This window comes from Lutra lutra, chromosome 18 (genome assembly GCF_902655055.1).
Source record: "Lutra lutra chromosome 18, mLutLut1.2, whole genome shotgun sequence".
NCBI lineage: Eukaryota > Metazoa > Chordata > Mammalia > Carnivora > Mustelidae > Lutra > Lutra lutra.
Window position 1 is genome coordinate 25,304,465 of NC_062295.1, and position 21,007 is coordinate 25,325,471.

At 37.8% G+C, this 21,007-nt stretch overlaps 1 protein-coding gene across 5 annotated transcripts in view; it reads left to right on the forward strand.

Moving 5' to 3' along the window:
- The window catches only part of TPST1 (tyrosylprotein sulfotransferase 1), a 135,589-nt gene that overhangs the window by 74,209 nt on the left and 40,373 nt on the right, over positions 1–21,007 (forward strand). For all 5 annotated transcript variants that reach the window (XM_047714500.1, XM_047714501.1, XM_047714498.1 and 2 more), the window contains exon 3: positions 19,668–19,866. In XM_047714500.1, coding sequence (XP_047570456.1) covers positions 19,668–19,866 — 199 coding nt within the window. The remainder of the gene's footprint in view (positions 1–19,667; positions 19,867–21,007) is intronic.

The window sequence follows — 21,007 nt, forward strand, 5'->3', positions numbered from 1 at the left end:
CAGCAGCTAACTGTCTTAATGTTAATGTTTTGGTAAAGGCAGCAAGCAACCTTTGTTGACAATATGCAGACCTCCAGGATCCTGTAAGTCTTATCTAACATGAAATTCCTTTTAGAAACTTCTTTATCTCTTCCCCTCCCGACTTAAGTCGCCCCTCACAATGGCAGTGCAGCTCTTTCTGTCTACAGGTCCGTTCCTGTGCTTTAATAAAACTACCTTTTGGGGCACCTGGGTGGCCCTGTTGGTTAAGCATCTGTCTTCGGCTCAGGTCATGATCTCAGTGTCCTGGGATAGAGCCTTGCGTTGGGCTGTCTGCTTGCCCTCTCCCTCTCCCTCTGTATTCCCCCAAACTCTCTCTCAAATAAATAATAAATAAAATCTTTAAAAAAAACAAAAACAAAAAACCTTTTGCACTGCAAACATCTCAAGAATTCTTTTTTGATCATTCCCTCCTAGACCCCACATCAAAATCACACCATTATGTCCTTCTTCAACTTGTTTATGTTGTCCTGGATCCAGAGACATATAATACCTGGATTCTTTTTTGAACTAGAAAAATATCTGTGAGACTCATTCTAGATTAGGTGTTTATCATTTTCATACATTAAAAAAATACATTTGATACATCCACTTTCTTTCCCCTAATACATAAGTTGTCAGTTTGAGTTCATATCCTGACTTTACCACTTACTGTGGGGCCTTGAGTCAGAACTCTTTATGCCTCAGTTTCTTCATCTGTAAAATGGTGATACTTCTGGTGCTTACCTCAAATGCTTGTAAAATATTGCGAAATATTAATATGTAGTAGAAATCTTAGGTCAGTGTTTGGCACATAATAACGGCTATAAAAGTATGTCAGCTTGTGTTATTTTTACCACTACCAGTACTCCATATATTACTACACATTTACATGCAAAGAGAACCACTTAACCTTTCTTAGGTTACATGTATTGACAAAGATTAGGTGATTGTGTGTGGTCTTGTATTCCTCTGAGTCCTTATTCGTTCTAGGATATTGGCAATTCCTGGCCTCCTGGATGCATTCTGTGGCAAATTAAGTCATGATCTCTCCACTGTGGCTGAGTTGTTGGCTCATATGGACCTTTAGAGGTCTGGCTCTCATATTCATTTAAGCCCTGATCTTGGGCAGTAAGACCTACAGCTCTCAGCTACAGAATCTCTTTGCCACCCCTACGGCAAACTCCTTTCTCATGGTAATTTTGCAGTAATAAAATTCTGCTAAGAACCCTCTGCTCCCTTACTCTTTTTCATTTGGGCATGCAGAAAACTCTGAATGCGTTTCATGCCATGTGGGAGCCAGGGGACTCTGGATATGTAAATTCATACTCTACTCCTCATCTTTTATACGGATCATGTAAGGCTCCCTGGCTTATTAAGAGGGGCATCCATCCTCCATAGCAGTCTCCTCTCAGACCCCAACTGGGAAATAAATTAAAGTCCCTCTCTTTTTAGCTTTTTCTTCAACCTATAGCGTGTCTTTTCTTTTTTAGGATTTTATTATGGAGGAAGGAGGTCCGTATAGATATGCAGATATGCGTTACTGCTGTTTCCTTCCCACTGTTCTCTTGTCCTTTCAGCAGTCCCCCAGGAGCCCGCTCAGAGCAGGCTATTTCCTGTGCCGCTTTTCTTAAGGCAAAATGGCAAGTCTGGTACAGGGAGAATATAACCAGCTTCCTGACAAGGAAACACAGGTTGGAAGATACCTAAAAATACTGCATTTATTAAATAAATTAAAAAAGAAAAAATATATCCTGGGATAGAGGTGGGTTTGCCAATTTAGATAGAGGTGAAGGAACGTTTCTGAGGCAATGAGATCGGAACCCTTCAGGACTTGTTTGAGTCTTGACAAAACTAACATCAAGACTGCTTATGAACAGATGCAAAAGGCAGGCTCCGTCATGGCCTCTTCTCCCTACCTCGCAGTTAGCATCTCTCCTGTCCTGACTGCCCAGCTTTATAGCTGAGTCTTTATAATACATGTATGCTTCATATGCTTATGTTTAAAACTATATTGTCTTAGGATGCAGAAGCCATAGAAAACCTAAGGCAGTTTTTCTCCAAGCCAGACTACAGTATCAGAACTACGTGGGACACTTACTAATATTACAGCTTTCTGGACTCTGCTCCAGTGTCATAATTATTAATAATTTCACATGAAATTTTATATTATTGAATTCATGTTACTTGAGTGGAAACCGTTTTCTTAGTTGTCCCTATAGCCACACAACAATATAAACTGTCAGCAAATGTTTGATAAATTGAGTTATTGGGAAACTAGGAATGATGCATTTTAAAGTAGCTTTAAAAGTTTTATTTTGAGATGACGTCAGCAAAAATAGCAGAGTCAAGAAATCTGAAATTTAGTACTTCCAGTAAAAGCAACAGAAAAACTGGCAAAGGCTGTTAGAGTCAACTTTTCAGAACTCTGGTAATTAACCAAAGGTTTGCAACAACTTAGGGAAGTACTTACTCAAGAAAAGTGGCTGATTTCAGTAAGAAGAGTGAGCTTTATGGCATTTCAGTTTACACTAGTCCCATTTCCTATCTCCCAGATCAGCTGAGCCTAAAATAACAGCCTGTGTTCTCAGTATTTGAGAAAACAGACTAATTCTCAAAGATTTGTAATTATTCGTTTTGCCTGGGTTGGAGGCTCCCTGGAAGATTGACTTTAAACCCTTGTCGTTATTTCTTCTGACTCACAACTGGCCAAGTGCTAAACCTGCTGGGAGCAGGAAGAGCAGCATTTGTCAAAAATATTTATAAGCAAGTAATTTTATTACTGCTCCCTGACAGAATAGAAGATAGTTGGGTCAAGCAGTAGACCAAAGGCCTGGAATTAGATGTCCATACGGCTTGGAAAACTCTCAGCATGTTCCTGGGAACGTAAAAACCATATACTGGGGCAGGACTATGTGCATGCCTAGGAAAGACTTCTAGGAGGGCCCTAGGCCTCACCTCTGGCCCATCTTGAAGGTCTGTGGAAGCAGGAAGTGAAGGCTCTGAAGACAGAGTTGTGAACTGCCTGGCTGAAGGTTTAAAGTATACTCTGAACCAACAGTCCTCTGTAATGATTGGGAGATTTTTGGTTCCAGGGATTTAAAGTAAACTGTCCAATCTTTAGCTGACCTCTAAGCTAACAGAACACAGATCAATGCATACGTAAACAAAGAATGCAGACTTTACAAAATTGATTTTGAAGGGTCTCTAAACAAATAACTACTTACTAATAAGTAGCAGTCATGAGGAACTCTGGAAGAGAGAGAATCTGATTTGCAGAAATGCCACAGTATAATATGCAAAATGTCCGGTGTTCAACAAAAAATTACAGGCATGCAAATAAAAATGGGAAAATATCAATAGGAACTGTTCAGAGGAAGCCTAGATATTGCACTTTCTAGACAAATACTTTAAATCAGCTATTTTAAATAGTTCCTCAAGGAATCAAACCATATCTAAAAAACTAAGGGAAAGTATGAAGGAGGGTAATGTAAGCAAGATGGCAGACTACGAGATCCCAACCCTCCCCTTCCCCCCAAAGTAATGATAAAGTCAGCTATCACAGATGAGGAAAATTCTGGGAAAATGATGGGGTACAGTTAGGGGACTACAGTGAACCAGAGGAGTGCAGAGACTAGAGATGACTGCATAAATGGGATAGGTAGCATTCTGCCTATGTTGCCCTTTCCCTCAGGCCAGCAAAGTGTTGCAGGGAGTTCCCTTGGCCATGAATTCCCCTGATTGGGGAAGAAGGAGAATCAGCAGCCACAGTTACCACTGCAGAGGACTCCTGTGTTCTTTGCTGATGCAGACCCCAGCTGCTAGAGCTTTCTCATGCCAGAGACGTTGCATCCCCGGGAACCAGAGCTGCCAAATGCTGCCCCCCCGCCACGAGTTGGAGTGGTCACTCTCCCTTACCAGCCCCCGTGCCCCCCTTGATGTGCAAGCCTGAGCATAGCTTCCAGCATATGCAGGTACCACTGAACACCCATCCATGTGTCCAAGAGATTATGAGCCCACCATAGTTGCTCATGTACGTACATGGGACCAGGTGCTTGCCATGGTTGCACATATGCAGCTGGAAGACCAAGTGTCCTCACTGACCCCAGAACTGGCACACCTTCACATTTGGACTTGGAGCTGCTGTACATCTAACCCAGCTGATGACCTCACGTCTTCTCTTGGAGGACATCGTTCCCTAACTAAGGAAGGTTGGAAGGGGTTACTGCTTCTTCAGATGCAAAGACAGCAGTGCAAGGCTAAAAGGAACACAAAATCAGGGAACATAAGACAACCAGAGGAACACAGTAACTTCAGTAACTGACCCCAAAGAAATGGAGATCTATAAATTCTCAGAGAATTAAAAATAATTGTTTTTAAGAAACTCATAAGCTACAAGAGAATATAGATAGATAACTCAACAAAATCATGACAACAATACATGAAGAAAACAAAGAGTTCAACAAAGAGATAGGAATCATTTAAAAAAGTTAAACTCTGGAACTAAAGAATACAATAGAGAGCTTTAACCTTGTACTCAAATAAGCATACTCCAATAAGGAGACAAGAACTCAAGGATATATTATTTGAAATTACCCAGAGAAGGAAGAATAAAGAATGAAGGAACCTATCAGATTCATGGGCTGCCATCAGAAAAAACCATATATGCATTATGTGGGTCCCAGAAGGAGAGGAAGGAGAGAGAAGGATAGAAAGCTTTTTTAAGAAATAATGGCTGAAAATTTCCCAAATCATGTGAGGGAAATTGATACCCAGATTGACAAAGCTCAGAAGTTTCCATATAAGGATCAACCCAAAGAAAACTGCACTGAGACCTATTATAATCAAATTACCAAAAGTCAAGGACATTGTATATCTTAGACTTACACAAAGTTATATGTCAATTATATCTCCATTAAAAAGTAAAATAAAGGAAAAAAAAAAAGTAAAGGACAAAGAGAACTTTGAAAGCATCAGGAGAAAAGTGTTTCATCACTTAGAAGGGAGCCCCATAAGAATATCAGTGGATTTCTCAGCAGAACCTTACTGGTCAGGAAAGGGTGGGATGATATATTCAAAATTCTAAAAGAAAAAAACTGCCAAAGAGGCACTCAATTTCAGGCAAAATTATCCTTTTAAAATGAAAGAGAGGTAAAGTTTTTCCCAGACAGGAACTGAGGGAGTTCATTACCATTAGACCTGCCTCACAAGAAATGGATGCTTCAGGGAGTTCTTCAATTTAAAATGAAAACAAGCTAGACAGCCATATGAAAACATAAGTCTCACGGGTAAAGGTAAATATATAATCAATGTAATAGTGTAATGGTGGTATATAAATTACTTTTAACCCTAATGTAAAAGTTAAAAAACAAAAACATTAAGAATAATTGTAAACACAAAATTTTGTTAATTGATACACGTTATAGAAAGATGCAAACTCTGACTATAAAAAAACTATGTGTGAAGGGGAGTGTAGAATTTTTGTATGTGATTGAAGTTAAGTTGTCAGCTTAAAACAGAAGATTGTAACTACAAGATATTTTATAGAATCCTTGTATCCACAAAGAAAAAAAAACCCATCATAGATTCTTAGAAGAGAAAAAGAAGAAGAATCAAAGGAAACCGTTACATAAAGCTGTCAAAAAACGAAAGAAGTCAGCAAGAAATGAAGAGGGAAACAAAACAGTAGCAAAACAGCAAAAAATAGCAGTAAACTCTCACTTATCAAGAATTATTTTAGGAGCATCTGGCTGGCTCAGTTGGAAGAGTATGTGACTTGATCTCAGGGTTATGAGTTTGAAGCCCATGTCGGGTGTAGAGATTACTTAAAACAAAAACAAAAAAAGAATAAATGTAAAGGGTTTAAATTTACCAATTATTCAATATGTATTCAGCTTTAGTGGCTAAATGGATTAAGAAAATAAGATCCACTGGGGCACCTGGGTGGCTCAGTGGGTTGAGGCCTCTGCCTTCAGCTCAGGTCATGATCTCAGGGTCCTGGGATCGAGCCCCACATCAGGCTCTCTGCTCAGCAGGGAGTCTGCTTCCTCCTCTCTCTCTGCCTGCCTCTCTGCCTACTTGTGATCTCTGTCTGTCAAATAAATAAATAAAAATCTTTAAAAAAAAAAAAAAATCCACTGATTTTTTTTTTGGTGTTGGGGGCCACAGAAGACTCACTTTAGACTTAAGGACTCACAAAAAGTGTGAAGAGAGTGGATCTTATGTATATTTACCACACACACAAAAAGGTGATTTATATGTTCTTTTTTACTGTAGCTATTATTTCACAGTGTTCATATTTAAATATCATATTATACATGTTGTAAATATATACAGTTTTTTAAACAATAAAAATAGAAATAAAGCGAAGTATGAGAACAGTGTCTCACAAAATAGAGAATAAAGAGATGAAACTGTATGAAACCAGATAGAAGTTCTGGAGTTGACAATAAGTGAGATGAGAAATTCTCTCATTAGACCTAAAGATTTGAACTGAAAGAAGAAAGAAACCAGCAAACTTGTAGATAAATTAATTACTACTATCCAATCTAAACAATAGAAAAACTATATATACGGAACCTGTAGGATACCATTAAGTGTCCTAATATACATATACAGGAATCTTCCAGTGAGAAGAGATACGAATGAGCAGAAAGAATGTTCGAAGAAATAATGAAAACCCCAATTTTAATGAAAAATATATATCTAACACATCCAAGAAATTCAGTGAACTCCAGGTTGGATAAAACCGAAGAGATCCACATCTAGACACATCATAATCAAACTTCAAAAGACAAAGAAAATCTTTAAAGCAGCAGGAGAAAAGGACTCGTGCCATGCAAGGGAACCTCAATAAGAGTATCAGCTGCCTTTTTCATTAGAAAAATTCATTCCAGGGTGCCTGGGTGGCTCAGAGGGTTAAGCCTCTGCCTTCAGGTCAGGTCATGGTCTCAGGGTCCTGGGATCCAGCCCCACATCGGGCTCTCTGCTCTGCGGGGAGCCTGCTTCCCCCTCTCTCTTTCTGCCTGCCTCTCTGCCTGCTTGTGATCTTTCTCTACCAAATAAACCAATAAAATCTTTTAAAAAAGAAAAATTCATTCCAGAATGCATGGGAGGGTGTATTCGCAGTGCTGAAAGGCAGAACTCAAGAATTGTTTATCTGCCAAAACTGTCCTTCAAAAATGAAATTTTTCATTTCAAATTTCATTTCAAATTTCAAATTTCAAATTTCATTTCATGTCTCATTTCAAAAAAGAAATGAGACAATCTTTAGGGAGAGGATTTGTCAGCAGTAGATCTGCCTATGCAAATGCTAAAGGTAATCCCTTCAGGATGAGATGAAGGAACACTAGACTTGAACCTGTATAAAAATTAAAGAACGTGGATAAAGTCAACTACATAGGTTGACTCACCACTGACCAAGATGGTCCATAGAAAAAGGAAGTCTTCCAAAGATCGCTTGCTTCAAGACAGAAAAGATAAAAGCCACACTTCAGTCTTTTCCACCTTTCCGGAGTCCTGCTGTCTTCATTCAGCATATAATTTTTTAATAGATTAATGAGGCGAGATCTTTTCACCATTCTAATTCTACTTAAAAAAAAAAAAAGAAAAAGTAAATGAAAGAGTGGGGTTATTACAGGAAATACAAATTAAAACTATAGCAAAAGACTCCTGCATGTCCACCAGAATGGTTAATATTAAATGGATGGACAATCCAGAGTGTTGGCAAGGATGTGAAGCAACTGGAATTCTTAATGTTGGTGGGATTGTAAATTGGTATAGGGTAGTTACATGGGTATATACATAAAATTTTGAATTAAATGCTAAAAAATGTTGATTTTCTTAAAGCTCTGTTTGTACTTTATATTATGTAAGATAGTTTAAAATCTTGAAATATATATCTTTATTCTGTCAGGGTTGTTCAAATCTGGGGTAAATAATAATATATAATTAGATCATGTGGAAGGAAATTCAACCACAGTTGCATTGTTTATAACTGCCAGAAGTCTTAGTTAAGATATAATTTGTTAACATAATTTACCTTTGACGTAAAAACATAAACCTGGTTTTAATAATCTGATGATTACCCTATTTGACTTTTGGGTAATATTTAATTATTTGGTCACATATGTTAATTTTTTAAAAATTTTATTTATTTATTTGAGAGAGAGAAAGCACAAGCAGGGGAGAGGCCGAAGGAGAGGGAGAACCAGGTTCTCCACTGAACAGGGATCCCAGTGTTACCTGATCATAGGACCCCAGGATCATGCGCCAAAGGCAGATGCTTAACCAACTGAGCCACCGATGTGCCCCATACATATGTTAATCTTAAAGTCCTGAAAGGGCTAAGGGCAATTACTACCAACATTTTACTAGCTTCTTTTATTATTTTGTGCTGGGGGGCCAAAGTAGAATGAGCAAGTAAGTGAACTTTCAAGAAATAAAGTGCCGGGGGACCTGGGTGACTCAGTCGTTAACCAATTGCCTTCAGCTCAGGTCATGATCCCAGGGACCTGGAATCAAGCCCCACATCGGGCTCTCTGCTCAGCGGGAAGCCTGCGTCTTCCTCTCCCACTCCCCCTGCTTGTGTTCTCTCTCGCTGTCTCTCTCTCTCTCTTTCTCCCTCTGTGTTAAATGAATAAATAAAATCTTTAAAAAAAAAAAAAAAAAAAAAAGAAAGAAAGAAAGAAAGTGCCAGCGTTTTCACAACTACTTGTAGGCTGTAAAAAAGAAACGAAATCTGTTCTTTGCAAAGAATGCAAGTTTGGCCAAACACCAAGATGTTGCTGCATAGAGAAAATAAAACAACCAGAGACAAAACCACAACAGAGCTGCTTTCATCCTAGAATGTTCAAGGACAGAAAGAATAAGGACTGGGACATGACCAGGCACGAGGCAGAGGAAGAGTAACCAGGGGAGTAGAGAGATTTTTATTTTTTTCTTGACCTTGTGTGAACTGTTAATCTAAACCTAGAAATGCTGACTTCATCTGAAGAATCAGAAACAGATTTCTCCAGTTTATTCATTTATTCAACAAATATCTGTTATGTTCCTGGCATCATGATAAATACTTGAAATAGAACAGCAAACAAGAGACACAAATTCCTGCCCTTATGGAACATATATTGAGAGTGGGGATGGGGTAGGAATGCATACATACATTGTACATGTTGCATTGAGTCTCTGTTAGGTAGCTGCTTTTCTCAGTTTAACCTTTAGCTGTCCATACCTGCTGGAACCTCCAGTTTAATGCTGCTGTTTAGGCCCATTACCCTTTCTGAGACCCTTGTTAGTACTTAAATAATAAAATCTTCTCGTATATGAATTGATTGATTTGTCTTGATAAGTGGTAAAGAAAGGAATTAGAAATACACCCAAATTATATGGAAATTTAGGACATTGGTATGATACCATAAACAAAGGAGTATAGTAGTGCCCAAACCCTTATCAGCAGTTTTGCCTTCCACAGTTTCAGTTAGCTGTGGTTAACCAGAGTCTGGAAGCCAGTAATCATTCTGACGTATCAGAGGGTATTAGTGGTCTGATACTGTGTCACAATGCCTATATCATTCACCTCACTTTCTCATCACATGGGCAACTTATCATCTTAAAACCATTAATACAGTACAATCAGGTATTTTGAGAGAGAGAGAGACCATGTTACAAAACTGTTACATAGAATTGTTAGAATTGTTCTATTTTATTATTAGTTATTGTTAATCTCTTATAATGCCTAATTTATAAATTGAACTTTATCATAGGTTAAAAAAAATAGTGTACAAATGGCTTGGTACTATCTGTGCTTTCATGCATCCACTGAGGGTCTTGGAATGTATCCCTGGTGGATAAGAGAGAACTACTGTGATAGTCTTGGATCCTAAAGTCAATGCAGATAAACCTGAAAATACTAAAATAGAGAAAAATGGTAGAAAGGATAAATAAAAATGAAAATTGATGATTTGAGATGATCGATGGAAAGGTAAACCCTTTGCAATATCAGTGAAGGTATAAGAGAGCAAATGTGTATCAGCTAAAGGATGAAAAAGGAGAAATAATACAGGTATAAATGAAATTAAAAGAATTATATGTGAAAACTATGTGAAGATATCTTTGTAATAAATTGAAAGCCCAGAGATAGTACCTAATTTTTCATGATAGATGGAGAACTTAAATACATTGATTAACATCAAAGAGATTGAAAAGGTAACCAAGAGAGAATATTCAAAAAGGCATAGATGATTCAAAATTGAATTATTTTTTTACAAATGAGTCCGGTGCTGTTTAAACAAGTTTAGGTCATAAAAAAAGATGGAAAACTTCCCTGTTCATTTTATGAAACCATGACTTAACATCAGACCCCAATAGAAATTACAGAAAAGAAAACCAAAATTTTCTTAACCATATTGATGCCAAAATTATAAATCATATAGTCATAGGTAAAATATTAGTAAGCAGAATTCAGTAGTGTATTAAAGATTGATAAGCTTTGGGGTGCCTGAGTGGCTCAGTGGGTTAAGCCTCTGCCTTCGGCTCAGGTCATGATCTCAGGGCCCTGGGATCGAGCCCCATATCGGGCTCTCTGCTCAGCGGGGAGCCTGCTTTCCTCCCTCTCTCTCTGCCTGCCTCTCTGCCTACTTGTGATCTCTGTCAAATAAATAAATAAAATCTTTTTTAAAAAGTTGATAAGCTTTTATCACCAAATAATATGTATTTCAAAAATGAAAGAATGGTTTATATCAGACAAATCTATTGACACAGTTCATTACATCAATAAATTAAAACCAAATGATCGTATTATTTAATGTTGAAAGGCTCTTGGTACAATAGTTGTGATTCATAATAAAAATTTAAGAAGGAATAGGAAAAAAAACTGCTTAAATATGATAAAGACTGTTCACCTAACATGTTTTCATGGAACACAGGTTATGTTCGATAGGCTGAGGTTATAGCAGTTAACAAAACATACAAAACAAATAAAAATAAGTCCTTTCTTCATGGAACTTACATTAGCATTTGGGAGCTATCTCATTAAAAAAATAGGCAAGTTAAATATCTGGTTCATCAGATGGTAATGAGTCCTATAGAAAGAAAGAAAGTGGAAGATACGTTATTAAGAGCTGGGGTGTAGGGATAGTAGGGAAGTCCTGGTGGGTAAGGCGGTACTTCTGCAAGAGACCTAGGGGAGAGCAAGAGTAAGTGAAAAAATACAAAACTGCTGCCTTATGGAGCCCACAACCTAGTGAGCAAAGACCAAAAAACCCCCAAAACCGCATTCAATAAGAAAAACCTACAGCATATTAGGACATTATAAATACTATGAAAAAAGAAAAATCAGGAGAATAAAGGGGACTAGGAAAGAGTAGACTTGAAAAAATTTTTTTATTTTATTTATTTATTTGACAGAGGGGATGGAAAGAGAGCACAAGTAGGCAGAGCAGCAGGCAGAAAGAAGGAGAAGCAGGCTCTCTACTGAGCAGTGATCCTGATGCAGGACTCGACCCCAAGACCCTGGAATCCTGACCTGAGCCAAAACCAGTGGCTTAACCAACTGAGCCACCCAGGCGTCCAGGACTTTTTTAAGTTTTAAAAATTTTTTTACATAATCTCTACATCCAACATTGGGCTCAGACTCACAACCCCAAGATCAAGAGTTGTATGCTCTGCTGACTGAGCCAACCAGGTGTCCCATGGACCAAGGGGATTTTGAAGGACAGATTATAATATGAAATAGAGTGATCATGGTATTCTCATCAGCATGAGATCTTAGGAAATCTTGGGGGTGAAGAGTTAGCCAAGTGGATATCTGGGAAAGAGTGTTCCAGGCAGAGGAAACAGCATTGTAAAGACACTAGTGAGGAGCATACCTGGTCTACCCAAACAATCGCAAAAATGTCAATGGAGCTGGAGCAGAGTGGATGTAGGAGGGTGTGGAAGTCAGATTAGGTTCTATCCGGCCTTGTAGACCACTGTAAAGACCAATTAGAAATAGTTTAGGGGCGCCTGGGTGTCTTAGTGGGTTAAAGCCTCTGCCTTCAGCTCAGGTCATGATTTCCAGGGTCCTGGGGTAAGACTCTCTGCTCAGCGGGGAGCCTGCTTCCCCCTCTCTCTGCCTGCCTCTCTGCCTACTTGTGATATCTGTCAAATAAATAAATTCTTAAAAAATCTTTAAAAAAAAATAAAAATTAGTTTAATGAAGTTTAATAAGGCAAACACCCTTATATAGCTACTGTCCATGTCAAGAAATCGAAGTATGCCAATCAGTCCAGAAGCCTTTCCATGTATCCGGACCTCAAAATAAATCTCATGCTTTCCCCCCAAACTATACACTATTTTTTTTTTAAGATTTTATTTATTTATTTGACAGAGAGAGATCACAAGTAGGAAGAGAGGCAGGCAGAGAGAGAGAGAGAGAGAGAGAGGAGGAAGCAGGCTCCCCACGGAGCAGAGAGCCCGATGTGGGGCTTGATCCCAGGACCCTGGGATCATGACCTGAGCCGAAGGCAGAGGCTTTAACCCACTGAGCCACCCAGGCGCCCCGACTATACACTATTCTGACACTTGGAAGTCACTTCCTGATGTTTCTTCACAGTTTTATCATCTGAATATGCAAGCTTCTATATTATAGTCTCAACCTTTAAAAACAACCTAGCACATATTTTAAGTTTATCTTGATTTATAGATTTCCAAATGCTCAATTCCTGTCATAACCATACACTATCTTTTGAAGAGCCTATGTCATTCAGCCAGGAAAATTATTTACCATCTGAATTTTGCTAATTGCAAAATTTTTTCAATAAGACTGCTGATTGTTCCATATTCATAATTCTGTATTTCATACAAATTAGCATCTGAATCCAGAGGCTTAATCAGACTCAAGATCTGATTTGACAAGGCTATCTGTTATATATAGTTGTCTTTCTTTTTGTGATTTTAGCAACCTTTGATCCTCAGTGCCTACATGCATTAGTTTGTTTCATCTTGCAAAATCGTGATTTTGTTTCTCAGTATTATTTGGAAAAATTTTATAAAGAGATATATCCCTGCATCTACTATCTGGTTACCCAGGATTATAGGCCTTACAGGAAAAGAAAGCATGATAAATACTTGATTGTTATTCTTTATTTGGTAGTTTCCAAGATAATGAGTTGATTTCTTTTCATATCTTTCCAAGAGACTAATTTGATGATTTCAATCTGTTGCAATTATTATTTTGTTGAAGTTCAAATTGTCCCATCTCTAGACCACTATAAACTCTACAAGAGGCCCATTTTATACTACAGACACCTGCAGGTTGAAAGTAAATTGAACGAAGAAACATCTATCATACAGATGGATGTCAAAAAAAAAACAAAAACCAAAACCAGAGTAGCAATATATACATCAGATGAAGTAGACTTTACAGCAAAGACTGTAAGAAGAGACAAGGACAATGTATAATAACAGAGGAAAGGGGCGCCTGGGTGGCTCAGTCAGTTAAGCCACTCCCCTAGGCTCAGGTCATGATCCCAGGGTTCTGGGATCAAGCCCCGCATCGGGCTCCTGCTCGGTGAAGAGCCTGCTTCTCCCTCTCCCTCTGCCTGCCACTCTGCTTACTTGTGCTCTCTCGTGCTCTCTCTGTCAATAAAATAATAATAAAGAGGACAATCCAATTAGATGATATAGCAATTTTAAATATTTATGCACCTAACATAGGAACACCCAAATATACAAAACAGTAACAAACATAAAGGAACTAATTGATAATAATACTATAATAGTAGGGGACATTAACACCTCACATCAATGACATATCATCTTAACAGAAAATCAACAATGAAACAATGGCTTTGGGGCACCTGGGTGGCTCAATCATTAAGCATCTGCCTTGGGCTTGGGTCATGGTCCCAGGGTCCTGGGATCAAGCCCTGCATTGGGCTCCCTCCTCAGTGGGAAGCCTGCTTCTCCCTCTCTTACTCCCCTTGCTTGTGTTCCCTCTCTTGCTTTGTCTTTCTCTGTCAAATAAATAAAAAATTTTAAAAAGTGGCTTTAAATGATCCATGGGAACAGATGGATCTAACAGATTATATAAATGTATAAAACAGCAGAATACAGCTTTTCAAGTGCACGTGAAACATTCTCCAGAATGGATCACATAGTAGCGCACGAAACAAACCTCAACTAATTCAAGATCAAAATCATACCATACATAATTTCTGACTACATCAGTATAAAACTAGAAATCAACCACTAGAAAAAGTCTGGAAAGACCACAGATACATGAAGATTAAATAACATGCTACTAAACAGTGAATGGGTCAACTAGGAAATAAAGAAGCAATAAAGAAGTACATGGAAACTTGGGGCACCTGGGTGGCTCAGTCAGTTAATGGCCAACTCTCAGTTTCGGCTCAGGTCATGGTCTCAGGGCCATGAGATCAAGCCCCACGTGGGGCTCCATGCCCAGTGGAGAGTCTGCTTGTCCCTCTTCGTTTCTTCTCCCTTCTGCTTGCATGTGTGCATGTGCATGCCTTCTCTCTTTCTCTCAAATAAATAAATAAATAAATAAATAAATAAAATCTTAAAAGAAGTACATGGAAACAAATGAAAATGAAAACACAGTGGTCCAAAAGCTCTGGGATGTAGCACAAGTGGTTCTAAGAGGGAAATTTATGGCAATACAGGTGTACTTTAAGAAGCAAGAAAAATTTCAAATAGCCTAACCTTGGCACCTACAGGAGCTAGAAAAAGAACAACAAACAAAACCTAAAACTATCAGAAGAAAATAAATAGTAAAGATTAGAGCAGTAATAAGTGATCTAGAAACTAAAAACACAATAGAGCACATCAGTGAAGCCAGGAGCTGGTTCTTTGGAAAAAAAAAAAAAAAATCAGTAAAATTGATAACCCTCTAACCAGACTTCTCAAGAAAAAAAAAGAAAGAGCTCAAATAAAATCACAAATGAGAGAGGAGAAATATAACCAACACCACAGAAATACAAATAATCATAAGATAAAGTTAATGGAAAACTACATACCAACAAATTGGACAACCTGGAAGAAATGGATGAATTCCTAGAAAAATATAAACCAAAACTGAAACAGGAAGAAATAGAAAACTTGAACAGACCGATAATCAGCAAATAAATTGAGTAGGTAATCAAAAGTCCAGGACCAGATGGTTTCATGGGTGAATTCCACCAAATATTTGAAGAATTCTTTTTAAACTATTTATTCTTTTTAAACTATTACAAAAAAAGGAAAAGAAAGGAGAACTTCCAAATTCATTCTGTGAGGCTAACATTACCCTGATACCAAAACCAGAGAAGGACTCCACTAAAAAGAACATAACTACAGGCCAAATCCCTGTTGAACGTGGGTGCAGAAATTCCCAATAAAATACTAGCAAACAATACATTTAAAAAGTCATTCATCATGATCAAGTGGGGTTTGTTCCTGGGTTGCAAGGGTGGCTCAATGTTCACAAATCAATCAATATAAAAGAAAGGAGAAGACCCGTATGATCATTTCAATAGATGTGGGAAAAGCATTTGACAAAGTACAACATCCATTCATGGTAAAAACCCTCAAAAACAGGTTTAAAGGGAACATACCTCAACATAATAAAGGCCATACGGTTAAAAACCCTCAGCTAATGTCCTCCTTAATGGGAAAAAACTGAGATCTTTTCCCCTAAGGTCAGGAACAAGACAAGGATGTCCACTCTTAGCACTTTTATTCAACATAGTACTGGAAGTCCTAGCCACAGCAGTCAGATAACAAAAAAATATATGTCATTCATCCAAATGAGTAAAGAAGAAGTAAAACATTCACTATTTATAGATGACATGAGACAATACGTAGAAAACCCAAAAGACTCCACCAAAAAACTACTAGAACGAATGAATGAGTTCAGTAATGTCACAGGATACATAGTCAATGTGCAGAAATCTGTTGCATTTTTATGCAACAATAATGAAGCAGCAGAGAAAGTAAGAAACCAGTCCCATGTACAACTGCAACAAAAATAATAAGAAACCTGGGAATAAACTTACCAAAGAGGTAAAAGGCGTACTTTGAAAACTATAGAACACCGATGAAAGAAATTAAAGATTACCCAAGGAACGGAAAGGGAGATACCTAGTCTACTGGCTCCGTCAGTAGAGCATGTGACTCTTGATCTCAGGGTCATGAATTCAAGCCCCACATTGTGTGTAGAGATTAGTTAACAAAAGAAAAAAAATTATACAAGAATTTTCAAGTGCATAGGTAGGTGTCAGCATCCCTAAGTACCATGGTATTTAGTGGTAAACAACATGGTATGTTCAGGGTTCAGCCATATAGATGTGTTTCACATGCCCTGTTGCTTCCTTGTCCTTCCTGCCACTCACTCATTTCATGCAGGTTATGGTTATGTTGGTTGTTTCCAACCACTTGTATTTTGGAGTTTGTAGGGCAACCTTTTCACCTAGTTTTGTTTTAAATTTTTGTGGTTTTTTTTGGCTTTGCTCTCTGGTTTCTTGTTTTCGTGGATGATTTGTCAAGATTAAAAGACCTATTCTTGGGGCTCCTGGGTTGCTAAGTGGGTTAAAGCCTCTGCCTTCGGCTCAGGTCGTGATCCCGGGGTCCTGGGATCGAGCCCCGCATCGGGCTCTCTGCTCAGTGGGGAGCCTGCTTCCTCCTCTCTCTCTGCCTGCCTCTCTGCCTACCTATGGTCTCTGTCTGTCAAATAAATAAATAAAATCTTTGAAAAAAAATAAAAATATAAAAAATAAAAGATCTATTCTTGTGGCTTCTCAGATTCCCTCTCATTTTCAGGACTTGGAATACTTAGGGAGGCACTGCAGAATTTTGAACAGAGGAGTGACACGATCTAACTCTATCTGGTGTACATATTGCAAATAGACCACAAGGATGTAAAGGAATATAGGGAAACCATTAGAAGAATGTTGTAGAAATCCAAGTGAGAGATGATGTTGGCTTGGACTGGGGGGTGGGGAGTGGTAGCTGTGGATTTAATGAGAAGTGATCATATTTGGATATATTTTGAAGTATAAGTTGATAAGATTTTCAGATGGATTGGATGTGGAGTCAGAGTAGTCAAAAGACAGTTCCAGTTTTATTTTATTCTGCATAGTAGAAGAATGGAGTTGTTTTCAACTAAGATTGGGAGGGCCATGGATATAGTAGACTTTGAGGATCAGATCAGGAGATAAGTTTGGACTGTGTTGAGCTAAGATAGTTATTAGACTTCTATGTGGATCTTTACAATTCCACTATTCCATGGACTGAAAAAGACATTGCTTATTATAAAAAATTGGAAAATACAGAAAAGTTAGATAAAAATTTAAAATTCACAATCATATCACTGTCATTGTTAGCATTTTGATACGATTCTGTAAGTATCTATAACATCAAATTGAATTTCTGTTGTGTACACATGCAAAAAAATCCACTTTCACAAGACATAACCTAAGCATTTGTCAAGAATGAGATAGTCTTTGAAAACATGACTTTTTAAAAAAGATTTATTTATTTATTTTAGAGAGAGAGAGTGCACGACCAGGTGGAGGGACAGGAGGGAGTTTGAGAGAGAGAGAGAAGCAGACTCCCCTGCTGAGTGTGGAGCCCAATGTGAGGCTTGTCCTCATTACCTTGAGATCATAACCTGAGCCAAAATCAAAGAGTTGGATGCTTAACCTACTGAGCCATCCAGGTGCCCCTGAAAATAAGAGTTTTAACGGTATTTCGTCTTTTGTTTTCATCTAATGAATAAAACCATATGGGTTGTATACTCTTACCCATTCCTTTTTTGCATGTCAGTTGCATCCCTGACGCTTGCTTTAGTCTAGAGAATTTGGTTTCCTGTAGTAGTTGCTGTGTATTGTAATTCAGACCTGTGGTTTGGCAGCCTGCCTGGCTGTAGTGTTTAACTAAGACTCATGTAAGATCCATGCTTTTATAATGAGTGTTTTGGAAGATTTTATACACCTCAGTTATTTAGGATTTTGGCATTGTCCCCATTCCCTGAGGACGAATGGCTTCCACTATGAATGCTGCAGAGAGAAGGGAGCCTGGACACTTAGGACTGGGGAAGAATGTGCAGATTCTCAGGTGTCTTGCCTCGCAGTGCTCTGCCTGGGATGTGGATGTTGAAATATTCTAGTCTGGTAGGCTCTGTGTCTTAAGGTCCCAGTGAAACTGGTGGGTACTGGAATGGTAACTAAATTATACTCTAGTACACTTCACGCCTAACTATTGGTTAATTTCTAGAAAGACCGAAGGAGTAAGGGGGATTTGATGAGCTCCATCCAGCTGCAAGTTGTTGTGTAGAAAAGATTATTAGGCTTTCTGAACAAAAGCTCATTTCTCTCTAATGACTGTATCCTTTTGAACAGAGATCAACAAACTTTCTGTAAAGGACCAGGTATTTTTGGCTTGACAAGCCATTCAGTTTTTGTTGTAATATTCAGCTGACTTAAAGCTAAAGCAGTCATACGCCATTTGGAAATAAGTGGGGTGGCTCTCCACGTGTAGGTCTCCGTTCTCTAAGTGCAGCAGGTCTCTCGTGTGTGAAAGTTGATGGGGTCCTTCTGTAAGGAAGGGTGTCACCTGAGACACCCACACACAGACCCTACATGCCCTTAAGGTGTAGTCTCACAGAATCCCAAGGAATAATCATTTTATTTTCTCTCCCTTTGAGGGATTCATTGTCAGCTAATGATTATCTGCAGTGAGAGCTCATATACTTTTAAAAAGGGGGTCTTACCTTTCATTAGAACACTATTTTGAAGGACTTCTTATGTATTATGATGTAAAACTCTCTTAAGCACTTTTATTTTGCAGTCATTTGGCCAAAATCTGCTAATTCAGATCCATTTTAAATCTAGGTGTCATTTCATGTTTATTTCACTTGTATTTATTTATTTTATCCTAAGATTATGAGTTATTTAGTCAAATATAGGGAGTATAACCATACAAGTACAAAGTAAATTTCTAGATCAAGAGATAGAATACATTTATTCTGTAATATTGAAAATCATAAATAGTGCTTCTTTTCTTTCTTTAGAAAAAAGGATTCTTCAGGAAGTCAACAGAAAAAGAGAACAAATGAATGTTTTGCATACTTAGTGGATTATGGTTAGCTCTTTTCCCCCTAATATTTTATTGTAAAAATTTCAAACATACAAAGAATTGAAAGAATTATACCTACTAGCTTTAATTAATGTATTGCTGTATTTGCTTTACCACACATCTCTCCGTCTGTCTGTCCCTCTAGTCATTCATCAGTCCATCTTATATATTTATTTGTTTAATTTTGATGCCTTTCAAGTAAGTTGAGCAGCTGTTTTTCTAAGCAGTCTTAGCTTTGTTATTATTTTTTTTGTGTGTGTGGATGTTATAATTGTTAACCCATTTTGTGCAGATATTTTCAGCTGATCATTTTTCCTGTTTCTAGAAATGAAGTTGCTGATAATAGCTATCAAATTTAGGACGTTAAAAAAGGGTCTGGTAAATCGTGTTAAGGCTGATTAGTGTCCCCTTTCTCAATAGATTTATAACCCAGACACTTACAGTTTTTAGAGCTATCAAAAATAATTTCCATTGGCCTTTTAACATTATTATTTTTTGGTATTCTAAATAAATACTTATTCATATTATATTGTTTTCAGAGTGGAAAGATCTACAGACCAAGTCATCAAGCCAGTCAATGTGGGAGCACTGTCAAAATGGGTCGGGAAGATACCCCCAGATGTTTTACAAGACATGGCAGTGATTGCACCCATGCTTGCCAAACTTGGATATGACCCATATGCCAATCCACCTAACTATGGAAAACCTGATCCCAAAATCCTTGAAAACACTAGAAGGGTAAGTGAGATTGTCAAAGTAAATTGAGAAAACTGGATATGGAATTTGGGTCCTGAAAGGTTTTTTCTTATTTTCCTTCTTATTTTTTATGATCAGAAATTTAAGTTTGAAAAATTCTATTTGTAGAATGCTTTATCATGAGAACACTTCCACTGCATTTGAAGGGTAACTGTGACTTTTCCCAGGAATTATGGGGACAGTTCTTCAATCTCCTTTGTCCAGTTTCTAGAAATGGTGCTTATTGTTGGGAAAATTTATTCTCATAGATGATTACCACAAATTTGCCAGAAAAAAACCAGAATTATTAGTGATCTCAACTTCTAGGTTTTTTTTTTCCTTTGAACTTAGTAACTACTTTACTTTTAAACCTTTGTTTAAATGGGGCATGATTTCTTGATACTTGAAAACTGAACATTGACTACATCAGAAGAATTATTAAACAGATATGATAAGTTACCTTCTGACTGAAAGTTGTTATTAAAGTGTAATTACAGGGGAGCCTGGGCGGCTTAGTCGTTGGGCATCTGCCTTCGGCTGAGGTCATGATCTCCAGGTCCTGGGATCGAGCCCCGAGTTGGGCTCCTTGCTCAGCAGGAAGCCTGCTTCTCCCTCTCCCACTCCCCCTACTTATATGTTCCCTCTCTCACTGTCTCTTTCTCCGTCAAATAAATAATCTTTAAAAATAAATAATAAAGTATAATCACAGCTTTTTAAAAAATAAATTGTGCTCAGATCTTTAAAATATTGTTTCAGAAAAGCTGAAAACTCAAAGAGCTAATCTGAATATATACCTTTCCCATATAATTTCTATCAAGTCAGAATTTTCTTTTTTTATTGTTTAAAATATACGTAACACTACATTTAGCATTTTGGCGATTTGTAAGTGTAGACTTAAGTGGTGTTAAGTACATCCACATTGTTGTGCACTGCCACCACCATCCATCTCCAAAACTTTTTCATCTTTCCTAAACTGGAAGTACATACTCATTACCTTTTTCCCCTCCTTCCAGCCACTAGCAGCCATGGTTCTACCTTCTGTCTCTGCATGCATTCTTTTCTAAAACTGCGGTTTTAACAACACAACTATATTAGCATAAGTTTAGTGATAGCCTTGATGTCAAGATTAAAATTCCTTCCTTTT